This window comes from Heterocephalus glaber, unplaced genomic scaffold, assembly GCF_053883595.1.
Source record: "Heterocephalus glaber isolate CG9 unplaced genomic scaffold, H.glaber_assembly_v1.0 deba00000943, whole genome shotgun sequence".
NCBI classification, from domain to species: Eukaryota; Metazoa; Chordata; class Mammalia; order Rodentia; family Bathyergidae; genus Heterocephalus; species Heterocephalus glaber.
In genome coordinates this window covers 1,345,969-1,365,048 of record NW_028258175.1, presented here as the reverse complement: position 1 = coordinate 1,365,048, position 19,080 = coordinate 1,345,969, and the positions used below count along the sequence as shown (strand labels likewise).

General features: G+C 55.8%; 3 protein-coding genes across 4 annotated transcripts; 2 read left to right on the top strand and 1 right to left on the bottom strand.

The window, feature by feature from the left end:
- Positions 1–832: 832 nt before the first annotated feature.
- On the top strand, positions 833–3,005 carry Myl11 (myosin light chain 11). Of its 2 annotated transcripts, XM_021237462.2 has the most exons (7): positions 835–1,017; positions 1,722–1,817; positions 2,051–2,126; positions 2,273–2,377; positions 2,447–2,525; positions 2,683–2,731; positions 2,819–3,005. In XM_021237462.2, exons 1-7 carry the CDS (start codon positions 1,015–1,017, stop codon positions 2,921–2,923), a joined length of 513 nt encoding a protein of 170 aa, XP_021093121.1. In that variant the 5' UTR covers positions 835–1,014; the 3' UTR covers positions 2,924–3,005. The 2 variants fall into 2 exon arrangements, with proteins under 2 accessions (XP_087064945.1, XP_021093121.1); XM_087208819.1 differs by having other exon boundaries at positions 833–1,017; positions 2,683–3,005.
- Septin1 (septin 1) lies at positions 2,064–6,789 on the bottom strand. The gene is given in 14 exon segments (XM_087208825.1): positions 2,064–3,440; positions 3,535–3,622; positions 3,995–4,098; positions 4,100–4,161; positions 4,352–4,451; positions 4,526–4,567; positions 4,569–4,628; positions 5,526–5,650; positions 5,713–5,846; positions 6,125–6,231; positions 6,233–6,249; positions 6,471–6,539; positions 6,623–6,704; positions 6,707–6,789. Coding segments are annotated over 14 exon segments (1,197 nt in total). The 5' UTR covers positions 6,782–6,789; the 3' UTR covers positions 2,064–3,308.
- A 7,126-nt stretch (positions 6,790–13,915) lies between these two features.
- Positions 13,916–18,540, top strand: Znf48 (zinc finger protein 48). The gene is made up of 2 exons (XM_004856159.4): positions 13,916–14,233; positions 15,825–18,540. Exons 1-2 carry the CDS (start codon positions 14,155–14,157, stop codon positions 17,612–17,614), a joined length of 1,869 nt encoding a protein of 622 aa, XP_004856216.1. The 5' UTR covers positions 13,916–14,154; the 3' UTR covers positions 17,615–18,540.
- Positions 18,541–19,080: the final 540 nt, after the last annotated feature.

Here is a 19,080-nt window from a genome sequence, read left to right as displayed (position 1 = left end):
CACCTTCCACCCTCAGTGTCTGGTTACCAGCACCTTGCATCCTCTGCTTCAGCTGCACAATTCTGGCAACCTGGACACATGATCTTTCTCTGTCCAAGCCTTTGCCCACGTATGCATGCTCTTGGTCTAAGGCTAGATCCTAGCCTCTCCACCTTCACCCGACTTGCTCCCACTGGCCTTCTCTAGGCCAAGCCTATACCCTGCACAGGGCTGCTGAGCCCTCTACTTCTGGGCTCCTGACCAGCTGATACATCATTTCAGCATTTATTCCTGTCTCTACCCCTGGACTATAAGTTCCACCAAGGGGGGGCCTGATTGTTAATTCTAATGCAAGTTCTGTGGGATAAAGATTATTTCCAGAAGCAAGGCTCAGGGGTTAAAGTAGAAAGGGTGAGACCATAGAGCTATCTTTCCTCACCCCCCTCCTTGAAGGGGTATAGGAGTCCCTGATCCTCCAGCTTCCACAGGTGGCTTTCTCCCATCTTTAGGCTCTGCCACCACGGAGACACACACTCTTGACTATGAATGCCACCAAGGGGGCGGTTGTGTGCAGGGACTGTGTTTGTCAGAGTGCACCCACAGAGCTATGCACACTGCCTGACACACTAGGTGCTCAATAAATGCCTCTGGGTGCAGATTCAATCTCAATCTCAATCTCTCTCTCTCCCTCTCTCTCTCTCGGCTTAGGCTCCCTCAGACCTCTGGCACACACTTCAGACACACTTCTCCCCTTTTGGGAGAAAGAACATCTTTTCCTGCCTAGGTCCTAAGGAGACAAGCGTCCCGAGACCCACTCCCTCCTCCTCCCTGGGCTCCAGCTGCTGTGGGGCTCCAAGAAAGGAGAGGCCCCGAGCTGGGCTATTTTGGTATCTGGGGTGGGCACCCGAGGGCTAAGGTTACCCTGGTATGTTACAGGCTCCCTGGGGCAGGGCTATATAACCCCAGAGGGCTGCACCAGGCTGACTCTACTTCTCTCCAGCCAGAGCCACTGCCTTGCTCCAGGAGACCTCAGACATGGTGAGTGAGAATCCCCACCCCAGAGCCAAATCCCTTAGCTTTGGGGAGCCTCACCCTGTGAAAGAAAGTAGCTGTTTCCCAGTCCACTGACTGGGAAAAAGATGACTCCTGACTGTTTTGATGTCACTAGAGGGAAACAGCAACAGCTTAAAGGATGCAAGGATAATTTGCCGACACTCCACTCACAGGCTCTGGTCCCCCTCAGCCTGCATGCATCCCTTCCCTAGCGTCCTCTGAGACCAGCCACAGGACCCCACCCCTTCTCTAAAGGAAAAAGTAGAGATTTAGACAGCTGAAGTGAGTGGACTGGAGTCACACAGGAAGCCAGCCTGGGGCTCCAAGGAGCAGGCTAAGGTGTGGAAAGGGAAGGATGGAGACAGGGTAGGAGATGGACGTTTGGAGGATGCAACCAAAACAGTCCCTTCAAGAGATGCTTGAGAGGTCCCAAGGAGGGCGGGAGTCATTTTACAGAAAGGGATTCAAAGGGCTCTGTATCCGGCTGGGTGCCGAGGCTCAGGCCGAGTCCCTGCTACTTGAAAGACCAAGGTGAGGGATCACTTAAACCCAGGAGCTCAAGATCAGCCTGGGAAACACAGCGAGACCCTGTCTCAAAAAACCAGACAAAAACAGAGAACCCGGGTCTGACTGACCACCTCCTGAGAGGGGTGCGGCCGGCCCAAGCAGCTCTCCGCCTTGCTCCCCAGGCACCCAAAAAGGCCAAGAGGAGGGCAGCAGCAGAAGGTGGCAGCTCCAACGTCTTCTCCATGTTCGACCAGACTCAGATCCAGGAGTTCAAGGAGGTGAGTGAGGGCCGGAGCGGCTGAGCCAAGGCAGCCCCCTTCCACCCCACCACGGCCCTGGAACGCGCACCTGCTGGGGCAGGGTTTAGAATCCCTTCCTCCCCTTTCTGCTGGGGTGGAAGAGGACAGCTGGCCTGGGCCCAGAGTCGATCTCCCTGGGGTGGGGATCTGGAAGAGGTCACCCGGGAGGGAGGGCGGTGGGGACCTCCCCCTCCCCTGGCGCTGTCCCACAGGCTTTCACAGTGATAGACCAGAACCGCGATGGTATTATTGACAAGGAGGATCTTCGGGACACCTTCGCAGCCATGGGTGAGTCCTGTGTGAGGCTGCGTGCCAATGGGGTGAGGGTGGGTTCAGTTCCACCCTGTCCCACCTGAAAAGTGGATCGGATACTCTAAATTGGGGAAGCAGAGCCTTTGCCCCAGGACTCAGCTCCACTGCTCCACTCCCCCCAGGCCGCCTGAACGTGAAGAACGAGGAGCTGGAAGCCATGATGAAGGAAGCCAGTGGTCCCATCAACTTCACCGTCTTCCTGACCATGTTCGGGGAGAAGCTCAAAGGTGAGTAGGGTGCTCTTCGGCCCTCCCAGACTGCTGGGAGCTCGGCACTCGGTGCCCTCTGACCCGCAGGTGCCGACCCCGAGGACGTGATCACCGGAGCTTTCAAGGTCCTGGACCCAGAGGGCAAGGGCACCATCAAGAAGCAGTTGTAAGTGGCCCCCGGCTGCTCCCACGCAGGAAGCTCACTTGGCCCCTGCGCTGCTAGCACTGCCCGTAGGGTCACCCCTGGGAGGACCTGGGGCGGCCGAGAGGAGGGAGAGGCGTGCGCAGGAGTCTGGGCCTCTCAAGCGCCTGACTCTCCGCAGCCTGGAGGAGCTGCTCACCACGCAGTGTGATCGCTTCACCCCGGAGGAGGTAAATGGGGAGGCCTGGGAGCGAGGCGGGACGGGAGCGCGGCGGGATGGGAGCGCAGGCGCTGCTCTCAGCCGCCTGCGTCCCCAGATCAAGAACATGTGGGCAGCCTTCCCCCCGGATGTGGGCGGCAACGTGGACTACAAGAACATCTGCTACGTCATCACGCACGGTGACGCCAAGGACCAGGAGTAGAGGCCCCTCTCGGCCTCTGGCTGCCAACAACCCCAGCTTCCACCCCCGACTCCCAATAAAATTCGACTGGTCTTGTTTCTTATTGGTGACGCCTTAAGTATGATATTTTTTTTCTATACTGGGGATCGAACCCGGGCTTCACACTGAACTACATCCCCACGTTTCTTTCTTTATTTTTGTCTTTTGAGACAGGCTCTCGCTATGTAGTTCAGGCCGGCCTCGAACTCACTATGTAGCCCAGGCTGGCGTCGAACTCGTGGCGATCCTCCTGCCTCAGCCTCTTACAGGCGTGCGCCACCTTCAGATGTGAGGGGACTCAGGTGTAAGGCTGGGCCGCAGCAATGCCCAACAGGCAGGGAGGGCCGGCCGAGTAGGAGTACTGACCTCACAACCCGAGAGAGGCGGCTCCACCGCCCGGAAGGAGGCACGCGGCCGGCGGGAAGCTGTTTTGATTGATGAGACGAGGGGCGGGGCGGCGATCCTGCTCACTGCGCATCCGCATCCTCGCCAGCACCTCCTGCACGCGGCGCAGCTGTGGGGGGAGCGCGGGCTCCGGGCGAGGGGACGCGAGGGGACGCGAGGGGACGCGAGGGGACGCGAGCGCCGCTCACCTCCTCGTCCTTCTCACGGATCAGCTTCGCCTCGGCCAGGGGCATTGCGGGCAGCGGGCTCTCGGTGGCGCTCTGGCGGGCGAGCTTGCTGGGGAGCGGGGGAGCGGGAATCGGGGTGAGGGCCTGGGCGAGCTGGGAATCGAAGGGCCCAGCCTCGTCCGCAGGGGAAGCCCGGAGACCCAGGGCTCACGCCTGTCACCCAGCATTCTGGGGGCCGAGGCAGGAGGGTCTCGAGTGCGAGTCCCTCCTGGGCAAGTTAGTGAGACCTTGCCTCGATGTAAGAAGGGCTGTTTTTCGTGGCGGGCGAAGGGCCCCCCCCCACCCCGCTCAGTCCCCACCCGGGCGTGGGCGCTGAGGTCTGGGTGGGGCGCGAAGTCGCGGGCGGGCGGCTGGCCTGGAAGGCCAGCTCCGGAGGGCCTCGGAAGCTCGGAAGCTCCGGAGCAGCGGCCGCGGCCCTCACCTGCGGCTGGGGCGGTCCCGCGCCCCGGGGCGGGCCAGGCTCTGCAGGCAGCGGGTCCAGTAGCCTTCGCAGAGCAGCTCGTGCGTCACCTCCTTCAAGTCGTGCCCTGGGTGTCTGCACCAGCGTGCACCTCGGGGCCAAGAAGTCGCATTGGTGCGGGTTCTGCACTAGGGGGCGGGCGGCGGGGAGCTCGGTCTGTCCGCCCGGAGCCCTGGGCTGTGCTCGCCAGCCAGGCTGCCCGAGGTCCCGCAGTGTACACCCCAAGAGCCCCTCTTTTGGCTGCAGGCAATCCCCAAGCCGAGAGCCCACCCAGGCTTCACTGCTGAGCGCAGCCTGGCTCCCCGCGCCTGGCCTTACCCTCCACGGTGCCCCAGGGATAGTAGTGTCCCCTCACTGGCCTCTTCCCACCGTCCCTCACCACCTCGCAGGAGCCCACGACTGCGAAAGGGACGCTCCCCTAGGGGCAGGGAGCAGGGGTCACACTGGCCCTGGCGCAGAAACCTGTCAACTCGCCCCGCCCCTGCCTCACACCTTCATCTCGGCATCCTGCCGCTTGAACTGTTCATCCTCATCCGGAGTCACATTCTGGGAACTGGTAGACGTTGATCTCCTCCTCCTTCAACTGGTCCCGGATCTCAGAGGGGACACATGCGGAGAGAGGGAAAAACAGCACACACCTGTGATCTCAGCACTCCGGGAGGGTGAAGCAGGAGGATCTCAAGTTCAAGTCCCTGTCTCAAACTTAGCAAGCGAGACCTTGTCTCAAAATAAAGTCTAGGAAGGTAGCTCAGTGTGAAGGCCCTGGGTTCAATCCCAGTACTGCCAAAAAAGGCCAAAGCCACAGACATGCAGAGGGCAGCATGGGCGAGACAGGTGGGCGGGCAGAGCAACCAGAAGACACAGATGTGAGAAACCAGGGAGTGTCTCAGATGGGACAGGCGTAAAGAGACCCGGAGAGACAGAAGCAAAGCAAGAGGAGAGGGCCTCAGAGGTGCTGGGGTGGGCTTCTCAGCACCATGGGGACAGAGGGGGCCAGGCCTCAGAGCATCGAAGCATTTGCCCTGGGTCAGATGTCCATCCTGTTCTCTTTTTGTTGTTTTTTGTTTTTTTGGAAAGGGTCTCACTATGTAGTTTGGGCTGGCCTGGAATTTGAGGTGATCCTCCCTCCTCAGCCTCCTGAGTGCTGGGATAACAGGCGTGCACCACCTCACCTGACATATCCATCCTGTTCTACGCCTTTAGGGACATGGCTACTTTTGGCAGCTTCCTGCCTACCTTCCTCAGAAACTTTCTTCAGGCTAGCCTGACACTTCACACTCTAAAAAGGCCACCCCAAAACCTGGACTTGGTAGCACATGCTGTAATCCCAGCAACCCAGAGGCTGAGGCAGGAGGACTGAAGGTTCAGGCTAGCCTGGACTGCACAGCAAAAAAATAAAAAGCCACTCCAGGATGGAAGAAGTCAAAGCTGAGGCTGGCCTGGTCTCGACTTTAGGGTTCATTAGGGCCAAGGTCAGAGGTCACCGCCACACCATCTGCTTGAGAGCCTGGGTTTCCTTGGGTGTCAGGGCGTCTGCTTTGCCGACTATGGGGATGAGGTTGACTTTCTCATGCACGGCCCGGAGGAAGGCCACGTCCACCAGGGGTTGGTCAGGGCCTAGTCCGAGTGCAGCGGCCCCCAGTCCCTCCCTGCGCCCTCCCTGGGGTTCCATCCCACACCCTGGCCGAAGGGCAAGATGAAACAGAGGCAGCAGTGCACTCGGGAATCCTGGATGTTCTTCCCATTCAAGCTGCTCTCATCCCGGCGATACTGCTCAAATTGTTCCTCAATGAAGCGAACCTCTGGCAACCAGCTAGGGCATGGGGAGAGGCCATGGTTGGAGAGTGGAGGCCACAGGGTGGAGAGGGGTACAAGGCTAGCCAGGGCCATGGGAGCCAGAAGTAGTTCCTTTGGCTCCAAAGACATGGAGGGAAAGCGATGGGAACACAGGTGTCATAAAGCACATTTTGGGTCAGGTGGCTTCCGACTGGCTCCTTTGGGTCAGGGAGCGGGGACAGCCCAGCCCTGCGACAGCCCGAGGCACACACAGCAAGGCCTCGAGGTGCTCAGGCTCCTTCCCATCCTCCTCACCAGTCTGCGCAGTCCGCAGCGTCCCCAAAGCCGGGCGTGTCCGCCAAGGTCAGCTTCACCTTCATTCCCTCTATCTCCGCACCGTGCTGCTCGACAGTCAGCGGTCAGCGTTTGAGTCCAGTGAGCTATGGGGAGGGGGAGAGGGAGAGGTCGGGAAGCCCACGGGGCTAAGGCAGGACAGTTTCTTTTCCCAGTATGGCAGTTGCCCCCACCCATTCTTCTGGGGAGGAAGCGTCCTCAAGAAAACAGTGGCCCCTGGGTTCCTAGAGAGAAAGGAAATGGGTGGAGTGCAGCTGGGGCCAGGACATGGCTGGGGGCGCAGCCCCTGAGAGGGCAGAGCACTCACCGCTGGGCCCTGGCACCTGTCGGTCCTCACAGAGGCTGTTGAGGGTGGATTTTCCCAGCCCTGCCTCCCCTGTGGCCAGGACAGGCCAGGTGAGGGGACAGCCAGCGTCTCCTGGGACACCCCTACTCCCGCCCCTCCCAAAGCCCCCTGACCTGCCACCGTGAGTGTGAAGTCAAACACTTTCTTGACAGACCTGTGGTGCAGCTGGTGGGGGAGGGCCTCGAAACCCAGGAAACCACATATTCCTTGTCCTGCTGGCGGGGTAAGGGGACCTCGTGAGGCTCCAGGGCGTGGCAGGCAATGCTTCTCATCGCCTGAGTCTGAGAGCAAGGACCCCAACTTCTGGTCAGCCTGGGCCAGGGACCTTGAGGGAAGTGGGCTGGGGCTGAGATGTGGGGTTCCTGGCCATAGGACTTACCATAGCCCTGGGAGTGCCTGCTGCACCTGTGGTCACTGCTCACTTCCTCTGGCAGGGCAGGAGGTTGAATTCAGCAAACAAGGCGCAGGCAGTGGCAGGCTGAGATGCTCGAACTGTGGAAGCCACACCAAGACTATCTGGGGCTTCTGCCTCCCAGACAGCTTGCCCGTCACCCCCTGTTGGCAGCTTCAACCCCTCCACACTCCACATAACTTTATTTCAGGTCCCCAAGTGGCCCTGTCACCATGGTGGGAGGTGGGATAGGGCCAGAGAGGAAGCAAGCCTACTGCTATCTTTAGCAGGTGTGACAAAAGCTTTACCAATATGGTAAAAAAGTTCCCGGGGTCTGGGTGGACCCAAAGCCATAATAGGATTCTAGGCAGGAAAAACTGCTAATTTTCCAGGTTATGCAATGGATTTTTTTTTCCTGTGCGGGGTCCACTGCTTTTCTGGGATTTCAGGCATTCGCCACCACACTCACCCCCATTTTCCTTTTTTTTTTTTTTGGTTCTGGAGATCAACCTCAGGGCCTTGCACGTGTGAGGCAGGCGTGGCACCACTGAGCTAAATCCCTGGCAACCCCCATTTTCTTTCTCCATTTGTTTTGGTTTTATTATTTTCGTTTAGCTTCTGCTGTGGACTGAATCGTCGTCCCCTACCCCCCACATTCAATGTGTTGCAGCTCTAATCCCCAGTGTGACTGTAGGAGACAGGGCCTTTAAGGAGGTAACTAAGGTTAAATAAATGTGTTGCCCTAATCCAATAGGACTAGTGTCACTCTAAGAAAAAGAAGCTTGCCCTGGTAGTGCACACTGTGATCCCAGCACTCAGGGGGGCTGAGGCAGGAGGATCACAAGTTCAAGCCCATACTGGGCAACTTAGTGACTTAGCAAGACCTTGTCCCAAAATAAAAAGAAGAAAAAGGCCCAGGGATGTAGTTCAGTGAGAAGGCCCTGGATTCAACCCCTAGTACTGCCAGAAAGAAGGAAAGCAAGCAAGCAAGCAAGCAAGCAAGCAAGCAGAAACATAGGGGCACCATCCATGCGTGCACGCGCACTTCTGTGCAGACAGGGCCCAGGGAGAGCACAGCAGCAAGAGCACCTCTGCAATCCCCAAAGCCCAGTCATTGGGCCCCACCTGCTGGCACCGGATCTCCCATCTATCATTCTTCGACAGCCCGAGAGGTGAGCCACCGCCACAAGGCCATTATTCTCTCTCTCTCTCATTCTCCTTCCTTCCTTCTCAGAACTGAGGACCAAACCCAGGGGTACTTTACCATGTAACTCTATCATTGAGTTACATCCCTACTCCTTTCTATTTTTTATTTTGAGATGATCTCTCTAAATTGCCCAGGCTACCTTCAAACTTGGGGTACTCCTACTTCAGCTTCCCAAGAAGCTAGGACTACAGGTGCATGCACTGCCTGCCTGCCTCACAAGTGCAAGGTCCTGAATTCAATCCCCAGTACCAAAAAAAAAAAAAGGATACTGTTAATAATTTATTTCTAAAAAAAACCCCAAACAAATAATTTCTTTTTTTTTTTTTTTTGGTACCGGGAATCGAACTTGGGACCTTGCTTTTGCGAGGGAGGCAGCGGAACCACTGAGCTAAATCCCTGGCCCAATACCATTAATAATTTCCCACCAATAATAATAATAATAATAATAATAATAATAATTTCTCACCAGGTCCCATGGCACACCCCTGTGATCCTAGCACTTAGGAGGCTGAGGCAGGAGGATTGCCAACTTTGAAGTTAGCCTGGGCTACATAGTGAGTTCAAGACCAGCCTGAACTACATAGTGAGACCCTTTCTAAAATACTACTACTACTAATAATTCTTTCTCATATCCATGCATAGGGGCCTATTCAGAAGACTGAGGCAGAAAGACTACAATTTTGATCAAAGCTTGGACAACTTATCAAGATCCTGTCTCAAAATAAAAACTAAAAAAAAGGGGCCAAGGATGTAGTCAGTGGTATAGCACCTCTGGGTTCAATACCCAGTACCTCAAAAACAAACAAACAAACAAACAAACACGAGGCGTTCCAATATGTAGATCTGAAATAATCTTAAAATTTATTGTGTGAATGGTGAGATCTCATGCTCTTGGATGCTAAGAACTCCCCTGGGGAGACGGTTCTCTCTGTTAGCTCTGTAGAAGTCAGTGCAGCCGGCCACAGGGCACGGCCTACAATCCCAGCTGCGCTGGAGGTGAGGCAGAGGGACTGCAAATTCGAGGGCAGCACAGGCCATTTATTGAGATCATGTCTCCAAAAAGAGCGGGGAATGAAGGACTCGACTGCCGCCCCCGATCAGAGACGCCTCTCTCCGCCCTCCCAGCGCCGGCACCTGGGGACTCCCAAATGCCAGCCCCGCTCCGGACCGGACCGCCCGCCGCTCCCTGCGTCCCAAGCCTGGGGCTTGGCAGTGTCACCGCGTGCTCGCCCAGGCCTTGTTCTTGGCCGGGAGCCACGGCCCCTCTGGCTGAACCCCTCTCCCAGACCCTGCAAAAGATCGCGGAGCCTGTAGGAGAGCGGCGGCTCTGGTCTCCAGCGCGAGCCGTCCCTCGGGTTTGTTCTGCAGTAAACCTGTCCCTGCTCTGTTCTTTTTCCTAACAGGGGATGTACTTAGGGCTCCGTGAGTTCAACAGCCCTCCCCCCGCCCCGCCCCGCCCCGCCCTGGGAGAAGGAGGAGGGGAGGGGAGGGGGAGGGGAGGGGGAGGGGGAGATCTCCCCATAAGGCCTGATAAGGTTTCAGCGTGTAAAGCCAGCTGGTTAGTGTCCTGACGGGAGCTGAGCCCGCAGGGAGGCTGAGGATCCAGACCTGGTGGATTAAGTCACCTTCGGAGTTTTCCCGAGAGAAGCCGTGGGGAAGCGCAGCCCGCAGCATGCAGGGCTGCGTGGGCTGGGGAGGGCACTTGGATATCAGCAAAGGGAAGGGAGGATTCCACCCCAGCCAGCCACCCAGCGGCCCTTCCTCCTGTTAGAACTAGGGCATGGAATGTAGCTCAGAGTAGAGCGTTTGCCTGACCTGCAGGTCTTACCCACCCATCAGAATAACCGGTCCCCTGTCCCCACTCTCTACCCCACCGCCCTGCCCTGGGTTCCCACTCCGAGGAGCTCTTCTGTGAACCCAGAGATTTTGATAAATGACAGCCGGCCACGGCAGCGCATGCCTGTAATCTCAGCACTCTGAGAGGCTGACTCAGGAAAACTGCTTTGAGCCCAGCGCATGAAGCTTAGCAATTTAGTGAGAAGGTCTTGGGGATGTAGCTCAATGCAAAAGACCTGGGTTCAACATCCAGTGCCACCACCAAAAAAAAAAAAGGAAAGAAGAAAAAAGCATGCATGCTCTCATTTATGTATTGTACAACCAACACATGTTCTCACAGAAAAACACTAGAAAATGCAAATGATTAGAAAAAATTTCAATCTAATACCACTACCCTGACCTAATCCATTTTCATGTTCAGCTTTCTAGGGTTTTTTTCCTATAACTTTGTTTGAAAACCTGTTTTGTCACTTCCTATGTCCCCCGCCCCCGTTTTGGGGGTGGGAGGTACCCGGGATCCAACTCAGGACCTTGCACTTGCAAGGCAGGCACGGTGCCACTGAGCTACATCCCTGGCCCTCTCTCATTTTTTTTTTTTGGTACCAGAGATCGAACTCAGGACTTTGTGCTTAGCAAGGCAGGCACCAGAACCACTGAGCTAAATCCCTGGCCCCTCTCATTTATTTATTTATTTATTTATTTATTTATTTTTTCAGTACCGAGGATGGAACTCGGGTCCTTGTGCTTGCAAGGCAGGCTGCGGAACCACTAAGCTAAATCCCCGGCCCTCCCTCAGGGATCGAACTTGGGACCTTGTGCTTGTGAGGCAGGTGCTGGAACCACTGAGCTAAATCCCCGGCCCAATTTTTTTTTGTTTTTGTTTTTTTGGTACCAGGGATCGAACTCAAGACCTTGCGCTTGCAAGGCAGGCGCCAGAACCACTGAGCTAAATCCCCGGCCCTCTCATTTATTTTTGAGACAGGATTTCCCTACGCAGTTCAGGCTGGCCTTGAATTCACAGCAATCCTGCTTCAAGTTCCTGTGTGCTAGAATCACAGACCTGCCCCACCATGTCCAGAAATTTTTATAGAATCAATCAATCTTTCTTTCTTTCTTTTTCTTTTTTTCTCTTTCCTCCTCTCCTCTCCTTTCCTTCCTAGACAGGATTTCACTAAACTGTTCAGGCTGTCCTTGAACTCACTAGGTAGCCCAGGCTGGCCTGGAACTCGCATCAATCCTCCTGCCTCAGGCTCCTGAGTGCTGGAATTACAGGTGTGTGCTACCACGCCCAGCTCAAATGATGTATTTTTAACCTGTAGTTAAAATTATTATGTGTCCAATTCAGTGTTCAATTATGTGTTCAGTATTATGTGTTCAATTTTCTGCAAAATGTATTTGGCTGAATGGACAAAACCAACTTTATTGGTAACACCTTGGAGTTAGCTTTCAGAAGCCTGGTCACATCCAGTTGTAAATCTGTCATGATGGTTTGGGGATTCAACTGAACAGGTACACGATTGTGGTGGCCGGGGAAGCCCCAGGACAGCCCATCTGCAGAATCGCAGGTGCCGGGAGTGGCTCAGCCCAGTCCCAAGCCTTCCCTGGAAGCAGGGAAGCCAATAATGTAAAAATCAGCTTCCAGTTGAAGCCTTGGCTGGAAGGAGAGGTGGTTTACACTGGCATAAACCCTGGAGCTCAATGTCCAGCCAGCCTGGAATGCTGATGTCCCAGGCACCAGGAAACTGTCCCAGTTGTCTTGCCGGCTGGAGGCAAATCACTGCCTTATACATCTGTTCTTTTGGGTCCTCGGGCTACTGGGGGTGTCAGCCCTCAATCTTCCCCACTTAGTGCACTTGGGCTTTCACAGCAATCCCTGACAACTCTCAGATACAGCCCAATAATCCCTTATTAGGTTCTAGGTTACTAGGTTCTTTGTTGTTGTTGTTCCTCCTCTCTACTGGACACTGAAGATTGAAGGGTCTTTGCACTGAGCTATGTACTCAGCCTTTTTAAATTTTTGAGACAAAATTGGTAAATTGTCCAGGTTGGGTTCGAGCTTACAATCCTCCTGCCTCCGTCTCCCGGAGTGCTGGGATTACAGGCATTCATTACTCTGCCGGGCATGTTCCCTCTGTCCAACAAAGTGCAACTATGCTACACACAACCAAAAACATGCTATTCTCAAACTGGGTGAGGCGATGTATACCCACAGTCCCAGCAACTAGGTAGGATGAGGCAGGAGGATTGGATCCTTTGAGCCCAGTTCTGGACCCTCATGTCTCAAAAGAAAAGACAGTATCTAGGCATGGTGGGGCAAGCCTGTAATCCCAAGACTCGGGTATGGAGGCAGGAAGATCATCAGTTTGAGCACAGCCTGGGGAATCTAGCGATTTAGGGATAATTTGTCTCAAAATAAAAAATAAAAAATTGGGCTAGGACATATAGCTCATTGCGAAGGCCTTGATTTCAATCTCCCGTACCACAAACAAAAAACATTAATCTCTTCCCCAGAATTTGCTTTTCTACTCCTTTTTCAATTGGAATTATAGTTTTGGTAATTCTTACTATGATTTCAATATCTGAGATTTTATTTTCAGAGTTTTCTATATTAGGGATTTTGGTCTTTTAAGATTTCTTTTTCTTATTTATTTATTTATTTTGGTATTGAGGATCGAACTCGGGTCCTTGCGCTTGGAAGGCAGGCGGCAGAACCACTGAGCTAAATACCTGGCCCTTCTTTTCTTTTTTGGGAGGCAGGGTCTTGCTATGTAGGCCAGACTGGCCTCGAACTCTCGGCAGTCCTCCTGCCTCAGCCTCCCAAGAAGCTGGGATTATAGGCATGTGGACTGCCCCCGGTTCCATGTATCAATTTTATCACAAACTCCTGTCTTGGCACTAAGGTGCTAATTCATTAAAACTAATATAGAAAACAAGGTCAACCCTCTCCACTGCCAGAGGAACTGAAGAGGCCGCAAAAGCGAGCCTGCCAAGATCCTGGCATCCTGCTGCGGGGGTGGGGTGGGGGGTGGGTCCCAAGGTCACAGCCCCAGTCAGGGTCCCACCAGGATGCAAACAGGGTTTAATTCTTTTTTTTTTTTTTTTTTAGGGTTTAATTCTTCAGCCTTCCCAGGGGTTGGCCTTTGTGGGCTGCGGAGCTGTCCCTAGAATTTCTGGCAGCCTCTTTGTGCCCGCCTCTTTGTCTCTGCTTGTTTCACCGACTGCTCTGTCTTTTGTTCCCCAGTGTCTGGGCCGGTTTCCCTCTAGGTTGCCCGCCTCTTTCCTACTGCTCCTGCCACTCCGCTTCAAAGACTTTGTATCTAACTCTTCTGTTTCTACATCTCGGTCTCCGGTGGCCAAGCTCCTGTAGCTGTGTCTCACCCGCCGTCCCTCGTCTTTCTGCCCCAGGGTCCTCCGACCCGGGTTCTTTCATCAGGACTGCTCTGCCTGGCTCGGGGGCTCCTTTGCCGGGGCTGTCTGATTCCCCCGCCCGCCTTTCCCCAGAGCCTTCACCTGGCGGCCCGGCCCAGCCCAGCCCCAACCGCCGGCCTCGGCCCCTCAGACCGCTGGCTTTGTTTCCCCGATCTGGCGCCCCGCCCCGTCTGGGTCCCCGCCGTCCTTTGTCTGCCGGGTCTCTCCCCCACCCCTTTCCCATCGCCTCCGGATCAGTCTTTCTTTGTCTCTCCGGGCCCGCGGCCGGCCAGCCCCGGGGTCTGCGGGGGAGCCAGAGACGCCACGAGGATCAGGACTCCTGGGCCCCCGCCGCCCAGCTGCAGCCCAGGAAGCACACGGTTAATACCACCGAGTTCGCGCCGCCGTCCTCGGCTCAGAGCGGACCTCCCGGCGCCCGCCGGTCACCGAGCTCCTGCAGCACGGGCGACCCCACGGGCGCGCGGGTCCTCCCGCGTCCTAGAGCGGCCCCGCACCGCGCTTCCGCTTCCGCCCCCGCCCCGGCGCCCCCTCCCCCGGCGCCTGCCCCCCCCCCCCCAGTTGGAGCAGAGCCCGCGCCCCGGAGCCGCTGGTGGCTCGGAGACCCGCGCCCCGGGGAGAAGCTCCGGAGAGCGCGGTGTGGTGGGGCCGGAGACCGCCGACGAAGTGCGCACGGCCGGCCCCGCGAGGCGAGGAGCAGCAGGTGCAGCGGCGGCCGGCGGGTCACATGGCTGCGTGACCGCGGAGTATGCGGCTGTCCCCTTGCCCCGGGCGGCGTGCGGGCGATGGAGCGCGCCGTGGAGCCGTGGGGCTCAGATCTCCATGGTCCGGAGCGGAGGGAGCCGCTGGGAGGCGCCCGCACAGGTGAGGGCCGCGCGGCCGGGGCAGGCAATGCTGGGTGGGGACGCCGAGGTTGGCCCCTGCCTGAAGGAAACCCAGGAGAAATAGGACGCAGGCTGTGCCCGGTGGACAGAGCCCCGCTCCTCAGCACCTACCGCGCCAGGCTGAGGGGCGTTCTCAAGGCCTCTCCTCCCTCCCCCGCAGTCTTCGCTGCCCTCTGCCTCTGCCCTACTGGAGGCCTCATTGTGTCTGAGCGATTGCAATTGCTACAGCTTCCCCTCTGGCGTTGTTCCCCAGTGATGATTCTGGAGCCACATGGATCCAAGTGCAGATCTAATTTTGTCTTCTCAAAAACCTACCCTAATTCCCGTGCAACTACTAATTAAAAGCTTTACTTTTATCAAGCCGGGCACCTAGTGAATGGCTGCAATCCCAGCACTCTGTGAGGCTGAGGCAGGAGGATGTCAAGTTTTTGAAACCAGCCTGGGCAACATAGTGATCTAGTGAAACCTTGTCTCTCAATTTTAAAAAATTTAAAAAGGACTAGGGAATGTAGTTCAGTGTGAAGGCCCTAGGTTTAATCCTTAGTACAGAAAACAAAACAAAAACCTGTCTTACTTAGCCTACTATTGAGCCCAAACCTTGCATGCTGAGACTAGTTGCAATATCCTTTTCCAGCTTTATCTTTCATTCTTCTCAATGATTTTTCTCTTTGCTCTGCTGCAAATGCCTATCTTATCTCCTAATCTTTTTTTTTTTTTTGTACCAGGGATCAAACTCAGGACCTTGGGCTTGCCAGGCAGGTGCAGCGCCACTGAGTTAAATCCCAGGCCCAATTATTGATACTTTATCATATCTCTCCTACCACCCCTAGACATTGAGGGGTGGATTTGAGTGCATTCAGATAAACACAGGATGACAGATAAATACGGAACAGGCTGATATAACAATAGAGCAAATACTGGGTTTTCCAGATAAGGGTGATATAATGAAGTGGTTAACACAGCTTTGGGTATCAGACAGACCTGAGTTAGAAATCTGACTTTGCTACCTTCTAACTATTAGAATTTTGAGCACATGACCTAAACTCTGCATCTCCATAACTGTAAAATGAGGATAATAATAGTGCTTTCCCCTACAAGTATTTGTGAGGACCCAGTATTGCTTAGTGATTGGTATATATTAAGGGCATAGTAAAATGAAGTTGTCATTAGTATTATTTTTGAGAGATATTCACAGTAAGTGAACGAGGGATCAAACAACGAGGGATCCTTGAGGTCACACGTTTTGCAAGGAAGTCTCCCTTATTATCAAAGACAGAGGCTGAAGAGGTGAAGCTGGGGTTGTAGCCCAGTGGTAGGGCACTTGCCTAGGGTGTGCTAGGCCCTGGATTTGATTCCTGGCACCAAATATACATCAAAAGATCCCAGGTGTGGTGATGCACACCTGTAATCCCAGCACTCAGGAGGCTGAGGCAGGAGGATGGCGAGAGTTTGAGGCCAGCCTGGACTACATCTTGAGACCCTGTCTCAACTAAAAAACAAATATATATCAAAAAAAAGAGAAAAAGGCTGAACCAAAGGTAGAGGTCTATAATCCCGTTTTCTTTCCCCAGGTCTAGGAAGTGAGAATGTGGAGATTTCTCAGCCCAGTGAGTTTGAACAAACCCCACCGGATGAGGATGACTTGGGGTTCAAGGAGGAGGAAGATCTGGCCCCAGGTCACGAAGTAGGAAGTGGTTCTCTCAAACCTGAAGGCATCCAGACCTGGGATGACTTATGGGTCCAGAGAGAGGGGCTGGGAAAGCCTCAGCCACGGGACCGAGGGCCCCGGGTCCTGGGAGAACCTCGCTGGGGCCAGGCCAGCACTGACCGGACTGCAGTGTGCGGGGAGTGTGGCAAGAGCTTCCGGCAGATGTCAGACCTGGCGAAACACCAGCGGACACACACCGGGGAGAAGCCCTACAAGTGTGGGGTTTGTGGCAAGGGCTTCGGGGATAGCTCAGCCCGCATTAAACACCAGCGAACTCACAGTGGGGAGAAGCCCTACAGAGCCCGGCCACCAGCCCAGGGGCCCCCAAAGATTCCTCGACCCCGGATCCCTGCTGGTGAACGCCCCACTATCTGTGGCGAATGTGGCAAGAGCTTCCGGCAGAGTTCTGACCTGGTGAAACACCAGCGGACACACACCGGGGAGAAGCCCTACAAATGCGGCATCTGTGGCAAGGGCTTCGGCGACAGTTCTGCCCGCATAAAGCACCAACGGACACACCGAGGGGAGCAGCCTCCCCGGCCAGTGGTGCCCCGAAGGCAGCCCTCTCGGGCAGCCACAGCGACTGCCCAGGCACCCAAGGCCCAGGACAAGCCATACATCTGCACTGATTGTGGCAAAAGGTTTGTGCTCAGCTGCAGCCTCCTGAGCCACCAGCGCAGTCACCTCGGGCCCAAACCCTTTGGCTGTGACGTGTGTGGGAAGGAGTTTGCCCGGGGCTCTGACCTGGTGAAGCACCTGCGGGTGCACACCGGGGAGAAGCCCTACCTGTGTCCTGAGTGCGGCAAGGGCTTCGCCGACAGCTCCGCCCGGGTCAAGCACCTGCGCACCCACAGTGGGCAGCGGCCACATGCCTGCCCCGAGTGCGACCGAACCTTCAGCCTCAGCTCCACCCTTCTCCGCCACCGGCTCACCCACATGGAGTCCCAGGCCTTCAGCTTCCCCAGCCACCCTGTCACCCTCCTGATCCCCAGCCCACCGCCACCTCCTCTTGCCACCAGCCCCCCACTGACCCCTCGGAGCCCTTCACGCTCGGGAGACGGGCCTTTTGGCCTGCCTGGCTTGGAGCCAGAGCCTGGGGGCCCACAGGCCGGTGAGCCCCCCCCTCCACTGATGGCCGGAGACAAGCCCCACAAGTGTCCTGAGTGTGGCAAGGGCTTCCGCCGCAGCTCTGACCTGGTGAAGCACCACCGTGTGCACACTGGGGAGAAGCCCTACCTCTGCCCTGAGTGTGGCAAGGGCTTCGCCGACAGCTCCGCCCGGGTCAAGCACCTGCGCACTCACCGCGGTGAACGTGCTCGGCCGCCACCACCTTCTCTCCTGCGGCCACACAACCCCCCTGGTCTGGTACCCACGGCCCCTCGGCCCCTAGTGCGAGCCCAGCCCTCTGGACCCAGCCAGCCCCACACGTGTGGCTTCTGTGGGAAGGAGTTCCCCCGCAGCTCAGACCTGGCCAAACACAGGCGCACACACACCGGGGAGAAGCCATACAAGTGTGCAGAGTGTGGCAAGGGCTTTGGCGACAGCTCTGCCCGTATCAAGCACCAGCGTGGGCACCTGGTCCTGAGGCCCTCTGGGATAGGAGATGGTCAGGCAAGGGCCCGCAAGGAGGAGCCACCAGCAGGACTGGAATGATGGGGTTCCGGGGGCAGAGGCCCACGAGACCAAAGGGAGATCTGCTGGCCAAGCAGAAAAGAAAGGGCTTGGGAGTGGTGGGGGGAGGAGGAGGGGAAGAAGCATGGAGAGAGGAGTGACTGGATAGAAATAGACCAGAGACCACACCCCACACTCAGAAAACCATCCTGGCTAGGGGTCAGGGCCTTGCTGCTGTAGGCTGAATCCCTAGCTTCAGAACATGGCCTGGCACACAGTAGACACTCAATAAATACTTGTTGACAGAAACTGCCCTTAGCCTGAGGACCCTTAAAATACTATATTCGTAAAAAAAAAAAAAATACTATATTCCTGTTACCTCTTATTAAGAACTGACCCGCTGGGTGCACTGGTGGACATATGTAATCCCAGCACTTGGGAGGCTGAGGCGGGAGGATTGCTTCAAGTTCAAGGCCACCCTGGGCTATATAGCAAGACTCTGTCTCAGAAAGGCAAAACAAAACAAAAACCTGAACCCTTGGTGAGGGGGATGGCTCACATCTGAAATCCCAGCTACTCAAGAGGCTGAAGCAGGAATATGTTTAAGGCCAGCCTGGGCAACTTCCTGTCTCAGAAAGGGCTAGGATGTAGCTCAGTGTTCTCTGGGTTCAATCCTCAGTACAGAGAAGAAAAAAGACTTCCAACCCTGCCCCAGAGACCAGGGTTGGACCTGATAGTTGCAGCAAAGGAATTTGTGGAATCTGAGGTGTCAAAATGAGGGCAGGGTGTCTTGATCACAGTGGGGGAGGTGGAGTGGACAGTCCCATTCAACCTCCATCCGCAGGTCGTAATCTCAGCCGCTGGCGGACAGCGGCACAGACCCACTGACTGCCCCCGGGGAGCAGAACTAGAAGCCCCGTTTCCATGCGTCTCCTTACTAATAAACGGTTTCTTGTTTCAAGTTTGAATTCTGTGCAGGGGTGAGTGTGAGTGTGTACCAACTTACACGTGGGGCAGGGATCAGAAATGGTGTGAAGGGTCACCGCCATCGAGGGCAAAGCCCTCAAGACATCCGTAAACTTGTGTGGATCCCTGCCTTCTCTGGCCCATTAAATAAAGTCTTGGCGCGGTCAGCAGCTTTATAGCTCTAACCTCTGGTTTTAAGACGTCCATCAACTGACGTCTAAGGTGGGGCTTCCTGCAGGCACCATCTTCGCAGTACCTCAGAGCGCCACACATAAAAGGAAAAGCGGGGCGGGGATTTAGCTCAGCGGTTTCGCCGCCTGCTGCGCAAGCTCATGGACCCGAGTTCGATCCCCGGTACGGAGGAAAAAAAAAAAGGAAAAGTGGGCCCAGTGTCGGGGAGGGCGGCACACCGCCTGGGGGACAAGGGAAACCCGCACCCCCACCCCCACCCCGAGGCCCTGGCGTCCTCCGGAGGAACATGCTGTCTGGCCCTGCTGTCGCAATAGGGAGGGGGGACCAAGCCTGCCCGACCAGGGACAAAA